Genomic DNA, 9,630 nt, shown 5'->3' with positions numbered 1-9,630 from the left:
AGGGTAAAAAAGTAGAGAGTACACTACATCCTACTGGCACTGTGTTAGCTTCCTTTAGGGGTAAGTTACATAGTTAAAACAGCTCCAAGGATCTCACATGTATACTGTACCTATTATACAGTTCTGTGACTTCCAGGAGTTGGAGATATTTAATTTACTTCTCCAAAGATGGAAAAACATTTCTTTGCTTCTTCATAAGATAGTCTTCTTAGGTATGCAGCCCAGGTGCAGGCATGCTTTTTTAATCTGGGGGATTTGCCCTTTTGACATAAAATGAGTTTTGCAAGAGGTATTAAAGCTTTGGAGAAGGGGTTGTTTTCCTTTCGAAGAACACTTGTAAAAAACAAACTTAAAAATGCAGCAGTTTAAAGTGCCTGTATGTGAAGACCTGTGAGGGAAAACCTTGCCATGAATCTTTTGAACCATGGCCTCAGATAGCACTTTCAGCGATAGGCTGTGGAGTCATGTCTTGCTCCTCACTATTCTCGGTGGATACATCCTGGGCCTCCTGCTGCTGATAGATATCTTGGATCAGCATGATGTTTGTGTTCCTCCACTCTCTGTACTTCATTGCCGTCAACTTTGGGTCCTCTAGCAACTGGTTAATTGTGGCCAGGTCATGCTCCTTACACTAGGAAGAGAATAAGTAGTTATTTCCTACAGAAACTATCAAGCTCATTATCTGTAACAAAAACAATCTGGGAACATTTGAGAACCATGTCACAAGAAGATGGAAAATTATCCATTTTCCTGGCAACTTGTTCCCATTTTTAGATCATAGATCAAAGTTAAATCCATAAAATTCATTCCAGTTGAAAGCCAGATTCTGATTATCTTATAGGATTCTTAGCAAAACTTCATGAGAGAGGATTCACGTGAAAATTAGAGATTGCTATGCTTTCTCACAAGTTAGTACTTGCATGAAACTAGACACAACAATGTTTATTTCTGTATTTCACACCAGTTCCAACTTTCTCAAAAAGCTTTCTCAAAAAATACTTATTCCCATTTATGAGAAATCATAGATGTCTCTTCTCTGGCAGGTAGACAGAAAATAATATTTTATATAATCTGTAGAGTGACAAGAACACATGGCTGCTAATATGTCTACCGCCAGCTACTACTAATAGATCTGGTCTCTACTTTTAGACAAAAGCAGCTCAGACCATACATTGCAGGCACCCTGGTTCAATTGTAAGACGTAAGCAGTCACTAATATAGGGGCACTGAGACCGTTTATGTCACTGAGTCACAGAATGGTTGAAATTGGAAGAGACTTCCAGAGGGCATCTGGTCCAACCCCCTTCCTCAAGCAGAGCCACCTAGAGCAACTTGCCCAGGACTATGTCCAGATGGCTTCTGAATGTCTCCAAGGATGGAGACTCCACAGCCTCTCTGGGCAACCTGTGCCAGTGCCCATTCACCCTCACCGCGAAAAAGCATTTCTTGATGTTCAGAGGGAACCTCCTGTGTTTCTGTTTTCAGCCATTGCCTCTGGTCCTGCCACTGGGCACCACTGAAAAGAGCCTGGCTTTGCCTTCCTTACACCCTCCCTTCAGATATTTATATTCGTTGATGTCCTCACATTTTCTGGCACAACAAAGCACTCTGCTTTTCCAGCCCTTGTGGCTTATCCATGCAGCAGATCACAGGATAGAGAAGCATTAGTTAGCAGCTACAGTTTCTTAATGGAGGCAACATTAAGAAACTAACACTTGATTAACTGCACTAACACACCTTTACTGCTTTTGTTTGTTTCCATTCCCCTCCAGCCTCTGAAAGCAATGGAATAATTCCAACCATCTTCTGCTGCCGCCAGTTTCATTGCACCTAAGGACACTGTGTGCTAGTGGCTGCCTTTAAAACACCTTGAATAAATTCCTACACATTCACAACACTTCCTGATAGTAGCAATTGGCTGCTTACGTATCCACATCCCACTATTTGTCTAACGAACTATCAGCTACTCTAATCCCTGTGATGCCTGAGCCGCTTTTTAAACACAAAAGCTTATTCAACTTACATAGGTCCTACCCTCAAGACCTAGAGCCAGCCCTTTTAAGAAGGCTTCTGGCATTGATGCAGAGATATGCACAGTTAGCCTGAGAGGAGGAGGCACAGAAGTAGAAGGTTGAGAAGGGTCTTTTCAGTGGACGAACTTGGTGGCAAAAAGTCATGCCATGGAATTTTTCTTGTACCACTAAATCTATTTCCCACAATCATTAAGACTGTGATGCATTTGCACGCAGCTTCCCTCTCTTCCAAACTATGCAAAGCATGTTTTGTTAATGATATATTGTGGCAGCAACATTAATCTGTTGTTAAAGATGTGGAATCAAAAGTCCAAAATTAAAATTGCACTGAATCTTGCATAAATCACTTCTCAAACTAATAGAGTTTTAATTAAAGCAGAGTAAATATGGATCAGATATGAAAAAATCCTGATTTTTATATTTCTGATAGATCATTTTCAATTATCTCATGTCTCATGTAACACATTCAGAAAATTGACTTTAAAAGCACATAATCCCACTGATGCAAAGAATATAGCACTTTCTCACTGCAGGCATTTGCCTTTCAGACAGGCTAACTTAAACACTGCTATGTATAGAACTCTGTGTCTGTGAGAAAATTTCTGCACTATATTTGTCTTGTCAATACTCCAATTTCTTAGTTTGAAGAAAGCAAAAAAGGATCAACACATTTTATACATTATGCACACTCCAAAAATGATTTTTCTATATTAAATGCAAGTGTTGTTAGACAAACCTAAGGTTATAAATACTGCTAATCACAATTTACATAATACTCCCATGCTCAATCAATGCAAAGCTGTCCTCCTTGATCATGTCTGTCAGTAAGGCTTCCTTTCAGCTCCATAGTAATGAAATTGATTGTCCCACAAGATACAACTCCATTCTGTACTAACTGGTTCTTAGATTTATTAGGGAGGCTCCTATGAGGGAACACTTTGCAGTATGTTTCTATATTTAGCTTCCGGTCCCATAAAACAGGCATATTTTTTTGAACTAACTTTCTGTTATATGATGGGCTCACTTTTTTTCTGGTGCAGGTGAATACTGCTTTAGTCAGTATCATGTCACTGTAGACTCTCATACAGAGGAGAGACTTCACCAGGTCTCAAATGGAACCAGGAAGAAAGCCTCTAGTCCCACTCATGTCTTTGGCTGTATCTTCAGGAATTTTAACATAGGCTGAGAAGCCAAAGCCAAGCCTCCCATTGCAACTAATAATCACATCAATGATTGCACTGATAGAAGTTTTTACATGCATTTTTTCAGCTCACAATGCCTGAAGCTAAATACACGCACTTGATAAAAGGTACTTAATTCTGCTTCTAATGCATACAAAAAGAAACAAGTGAAGGCCCAGGTTTGCATTATCCTTTCTTCTCCTTACAATTCAAATGCTATGATTAAGCTTTCTGTTTCCCTCCGTACCATTCAGAAGCAGGCTTTGAAATCCCGTGACACTTGATGCTGGTGAGTAAACAGCCCCATAAATCCCCATATTCCAGACAGCTTTACTGGCCTTTTCATTGAACAACCCCTGAACCCGCTACCCCCACCCCGCATTCAGTTCAGGATACATTTCCAAAATAAAAGCAGGATGCTTCTGTTATTAAAAATATTTTAGTTACAGGAGGTCTTTACAATAGCTTTGGCACATCCTGTACATTCTCCGATAATCACATAAGGAAAACTTTTTTTGGCTCAGGGTCATTTTCATGCTTTATCATCAATGTACTTTGTCTGCTCTTCCTTTTTTAAGGCTCCCCTGTTTAGTGTATTCAGCTGAGCTTGCAAGTTTTCCAGCTAACTAAAAGAAGCTTTCTTTATTAAATTTTCCAAGTGGGCTGGAACTTCTGCAAGAAGGGTCCCTTCTGAACTATTACCTCTGCTTCCAGTTCAGACTGTACAACAAAACACAGAGCAGTATTCAGAATGAAGTAGAAAACAATTTCAAAAGCTTAACCAAATTCTCTGGGGCTGTAAGTAAATATGTAATTAGCATTTGGCTGAAAAAGCTTGCTGCTTTTTTTTAGCCAAACTGTTTCTTTCTCTCAGGCTTTTCCTTGGCCATCTCTGCAACCTCACCTTTAATGTGCTGTTCAACATTCGAATTTTGTGGAGTTTTTCATTAATAGAGGGGTTTTTGCTGCGCTTGATAAATGACTTCCGAAGCTCCTTCTTTGTTGACAGCCGACGATCACCAATGGGAGACAGGCTTGCTTGTTCTAATGACTTGTAAAGTCGCTCCATCTCATCATTTTCACATTTTTCCTGATCTGCAAAGAAAAAATAAATTGGGCATGAGAACATGAATGTGGCAGGAAATGTTAAGTTCAGCCATCAGGAAGGCTCTTAGCCAAGTCTAAAAGACTCATGGTATTAGAGTTAAAACTAAGGGCAATTTTTAGGGTAATTTATAGGGTAATAATGCATATAAGAGAAACATACTACCAAACTTAAATGCTATTAAGAATCAAGTTGTGATCCAAGCAGATAGGGGCCTGTATTTCCACTGGTAGAGTGCTGCTTTAATGCTCCACATATATCACAGAGTGAACAACTGTCAGTAATGCTACATTAGAATGAAAACAACTTTGATAGCATTTATACCCATCTACCCTTTCCTACATGCTGCACAAAGTGAATTACATTTCTACCTGGCAACTCACAGGCCAAATTCTATTTGGTGTACCAATTCATTGCCAGGTTTTGGTAACTATTGAAACTGGAGTTTAAAAATATTACAATAAAATGAAGCATAGGGACATTTCAGAGGACCCAAGAGAAGGTCCCTAGAAAGCATAAAAGCAAGAACCCTTGGGACACATGATGCCTAACTCCTGAGTTTCACAGATTGCAGCAGAGAATTTGCTGTGGTGCCCTACAACAAAGCCATGATTATCTTCACTATAATTATTCTGATGGCTCCCAAGCTACAGCATCATCTTCCACGATGGAGAGGAAATTAAACAAGCAGCTAGTAAAGAGCTGAGAATGAAGTATCTTAAAATAAGATAAAAACTGAAGCAAAGAGATTTTTCAGAATAAAATAACTTAAAAATTAACAGTCAGAATCTAAAAATGTACCAGGCATATATAAGTTGTTTTGGCAGAAGACTATTTTCAGACTGTGCAACTATCTTCTTGCCCCTCAGTCCACACTGCAAACTTTTCTACTTCAGTGTTTGCTAAAGGAAAAACTTAAAAGCTATTGGTGTTTTCAGGGTACTAACAAATCCCTCAAGATTCACTGGGATAACACCTGGGTTTATTTCAGTAGGGATAGTGGTGGTGCTTCTTCTCAACTGCAGTCCTCCATGTGCCAGTCAACCTGGCTTGGCACTTTTTTCTTTTACTTAAAAGTTAAACATTGACTTTTCTAAATCATCTTCAGTCAGCAAACATTTTCTGAACAAAAGAAAGAAGTCCTTTTGCTCGCTTATGCTACAGCACAAAGACTTCGACTTATCAGCACACTTAGGAGACTGCTCTTATCTTTTCCATGTTTTAAAAAGTACAGAATCCTCCTACACCCCTGTTCTTTCCAAATATTTAGGTTACAAGAAAAGTTTATGATACGCTACAAATATTTGCCTTCACTGTGTTGCTGGCCTTTTTTCCACTACTTTGTGATTATAAAAAGCCTGCTGTAACTTGAGAAGAATTAAATATAGCTTCCAACATTGGTACAGTGCTGGAGGAGGAAAAGGAGAACTGTTGTATATTTAACAAGCTGCGGGAAATAGAAAAAAAATGCAAGTGTAAGGCATAATACACAGCAGTAGTATTTCCTGGAAACTGTCAGCTCATGCCATGAGGCTCGTAATTATAAAACTGGCTTCCTGCCTACTTTCTTGGGATGAAGCAGCTGTTTGTTTCATTAGTCGACTCCTGCACAGGACTAGCTCAACTCTACTGTAGACATTACCCATCAGGACTGTACACAGTATCACTTTGAGAGATAAATTGACCTTTATCAAATATCCAAGGAGTATATAAGCAGAAAAATGCTTCCATTGATCCTGTCTAGTAATTTTAAAAAATAGTCACACCATGGGGACATAAAGTCCCTGCTCCAGATGCTTTTTGAGTCTAACTCATTATTCTCCTCAGTTTCCTAAAAGGGTTACAAAGCAGAAAACATGAGGAAACACCCTCACTGAACACTCTTCTTCTATGGTAAGTACTCTGATATCTTCTTCCATGCACTGTGGGTGAAGATGAAGAGGACAGTAATATTTAGCACAGAAAAAGATGGAGCCAAAGTCAAAAAAGCCCAGCAAAAGGCTACCAGATGATGTACTTAATCAGCAGTGCACCCTCAGCTCCTGCATTCTTTCAAGATTGCAACCTTAAATTCCTCTCCTACTTCTTATTATTCCACTAGTCCCACCCGTAAAGGATTGATCATGGTCAGATAATTCCAGAGGGAAAGGAATGGGCCACATTCTTCAGATTGGGTGGATAAAGGGAGTGACAGTGAAGCAGCTAAATGGGATTTCAGGAAACAGTTGGAAAACAAGCATGAGTGAAACCTGCAGACTGTGTAGAGCCAGGTAAGAGTTATGTAGTACTTTTGTCTCCATCTTTCTTTGCACCAATGAGCAGTGAACTTCTCCCACAACAAGGATCACAGCAAGTTGTTCTCCAACAGAGAGAGTGGCTATTCATCAAGGACTCTAGTGATAGGACAAGAGGGAATGGGTTCGAACTTAAACAGGGCAGATTTAGGTTGGATACAAGGGAAAAATTCTTTACTGTGAGGGTGATGAGGCAGTGGAACAGGCTGCCCAAAGAAGTTGTGCATGCTTCACCCCTGTCAGTGTTCTAGGCCAGGTTGGACAGGGCCTTCAGCAACACTAACCATTCTGTGATTCTATAACACCTCAAAAATAACAAAACAAGATCTTAATAATGTGCTTTTTCATAAAAGCAGATACTGTTGCTATTGACAAGAGTATGACTGCAAATAAACCTCTATAAACTGCGGCCACACTATCTGATACCTATCTGGACTTTTATCTTCAATGTCCTGTGTTGCCCTTAGCCAAGCTCAGAAAGCAAAAGCACACATTTTTCAGGCTTGAAGCTGCCACTAAGCACACTAAATTGATGCTGTGAATCTGAAAGGGGGAGAGGTAATGGAAGAAAGGGAGAGGTATTATGTCTAACAATCAATTAACAAGCCCAATAAGATTACCTGTGATAAGAAAATATGTTTCTTCTCACTCACACAATGGTGCATTACGTATTTCACAAGGCTTTTAATGTCACCAAAGTAGACAAAGTAAGCATTACCTGTAGTTTGCTTGCTTGTTTTCCCCACAAAACACCTGAGAGAAAATTAAGGTTGGATAACAGAGATAAAGGCATGTAACTTAAAGGCTTAAGCACAGACTGGACTTTTTCCTCTGGATTCAAACATTCAGAGCACATTTTCCCAGAACTTGGTATTGTATAATTCCCTTGCTCACCCGCAGTTAGAGCACTGACCTGCAGATGAGGAAGTCTCTAACAGAAGCACTGCATTCACCAGTTCTGTATTTTCAGGCTTTGGTGATTTAGATTCCTCCTAAGAAACTGGGGCTGACTAGACCATACCACTGAATTGTTGCTAAATATTTGCTTTCCATCACAAAGTAAAACTTTATGCAAAAGCACATAGTACGTAAGTTCAGGCCCTGGTGTGAAAATGAGTAAATTGTTTGTTTCAGCCTTGCCAAGCTTTTTTGTTAACCTCTGAAGGTTTATAATGATGGATATATTCCACTGGCAAAAGTTCTTAATAACATGGACAGGTTGGGCCCCACTAACACTGCTCTGGCACAAGTTTTTCTAGCTGGGTCACATTTAGGTGCATTTAAAATTGCTTCAGAATATAATACTGCAAGTTATCTGTTCCATCACTGCTCCTCAAACTGACCACTTTCTGTCTCAGGCATGCAAGTTAGGAAGCTGAAATGCTATTACAGCACTTCTTTATCTTATCCTATTGTAGAGATTAAATACATCCATTTTTCTCTCAGGATCTGCTGAAGGATTAGTGCTAATGAACAAACAGCAACAGTGGACGGATATTAGATACTGTGTGCATTTATGAGCATGTACATGCACACAGGGGAACATGTACATTCTGCACTTTTCCTTTCCCTTGGCAGTATTAACTAATCAATTCTGTTGAGTGATGCCACTGGAAGGATCAGTCTTCCTGGATCCTTCACCATGCTCTTTACCCCAAAGCCTTGCAGCCTGCTAAAGCTTTGTTGCACTTCTGGAAATCTTCTGTAGCCATAGGGCTCTTTAACTTTGCCAGACTTCACAGTGAGGAAAATGGAAAAGAACCAGTGCTGACCTGAGGAAAAGGGAAATTGTGCCCCAAGATATTGTAACGTTCAAGAGAAAGAGATATTCTAGGTTGGAGTGAGGCAAACAAAGTAATATTTCAAGCAAGTCATAACTTCTGACAAATTCTGTTTCAGAAGATGTGAAACACACTTTTGTGGCTTGATGCCACTTGTCTGGAATTTCCCTCTAACCAACAGGAGATATCACAGACAAAAGCAAGCTGCCAGAGGTTCAACAGTCCAGCTTTTCACCTCCTCAGTTTTCAACTTCCACCTTCCTGTCGGCCAACTTGCCACAGGTGGGAGACATTAAGGTATTGAGACTCCCCACCTTGCAGCAGCAAATACAGGAGCCATCCTGAAATCTCAAATTTAATGTTCTTTAAGCCTACAAAAGTGAAATTATCCAGAACTTTTCAAAAAACAGCTGTGAAAAATCAAGCTGATTGTTTCCTAGTGATGATACAGAAATAGGCAATGTTTGGCAGAAAGAGCATTTTAAATTGAAAACCACCTCTAGCAATATATTTTACTAAATCTAAGCTAAGATGTAAATACTTGTTCTCCCATTCTCCAAGATCTCACAGCTCTCCAACTATGTATTAATCCCAGGAGAAAAAAATTAAATCTGCTTCTTCCCCCTTTGCTACTCTCACGAGCTTCTGGTGGCTGTACCAGCACCTCCATCTGATTTTGTCAAAACTTTTGATACTGATGGGACAACATATACACCCAGGCTGGGGAGAGCAGAGGGAAAGTAATCATAAACTGCTTTTTCCCTTACCTATGTACCCACACCCTACCCCTCAGCTGTTCTCCATAGTGGTTAGTAGACGTCAATAGGAATATGATGACCCCTTGGGGAAATCCCATGTTTGACATAATTACAGAACAGAAAAGGCAGGAAATATTTGAATTAAGTGGGCGTGGCTTAGGCAAACTCCTCCCTGGCAAATGCAGAACTAAAGGTAGGAGAGAGTGAGAGAAAATAATAGGAAAAGTAAGTTACCATCAGCAGTTAAATGCTCTTGACTATGGCAATACAGAGGATTCAGCAGTGAGGGATGGCATTTTAACAGACAGTGAGGGAACTGGAAACAACACTAATAAGTACCTCTCTGAGAGTTCAGAAAACCATAACACCACAGTTTTCACTGTGATTTTTAAATCCTTTTTGATGAGAAACAAAATAATCATTCAAACACAGTTGTTTCTCTGCACAGTTCCTCTCACCATAGGCATACTTCTTGGCT

The 9,630-nt window shown here is 39.8% G+C and overlaps 1 protein-coding gene across 1 annotated transcript in view; it reads right to left on the bottom strand.

Moving 5' to 3' along the window:
- Positions 1–430: 430 nt before the first annotated feature.
- LOC104412857 (interactor protein for cytohesin exchange factors 1-like) overlaps positions 431–9,630 on the bottom strand; it is a gene marked incomplete at its 5' end in the record, with an annotated part of 99,328 nt that continues 90,128 nt past the window's right edge. The window contains 2 exons of the mRNA XM_010023682.1: positions 431–631; positions 4,119–4,309. Of these exons, the coding sequence (XP_010021984.1) occupies positions 431–631; positions 4,119–4,309 (392 nt within the window). The remainder of the gene's footprint in view (positions 632–4,118; positions 4,310–9,630) is intronic.

This window comes from Nestor notabilis, unplaced genomic scaffold, assembly GCF_000696875.1.
Source record: "Nestor notabilis isolate BGI_N333 unplaced genomic scaffold, ASM69687v1 scaffold11641, whole genome shotgun sequence".
NCBI lineage: Eukaryota > Metazoa > Chordata > Aves > Psittaciformes > Psittacidae > Nestor > Nestor notabilis.
This window is presented reverse-complemented; position numbering and strand designations above follow the sequence as displayed.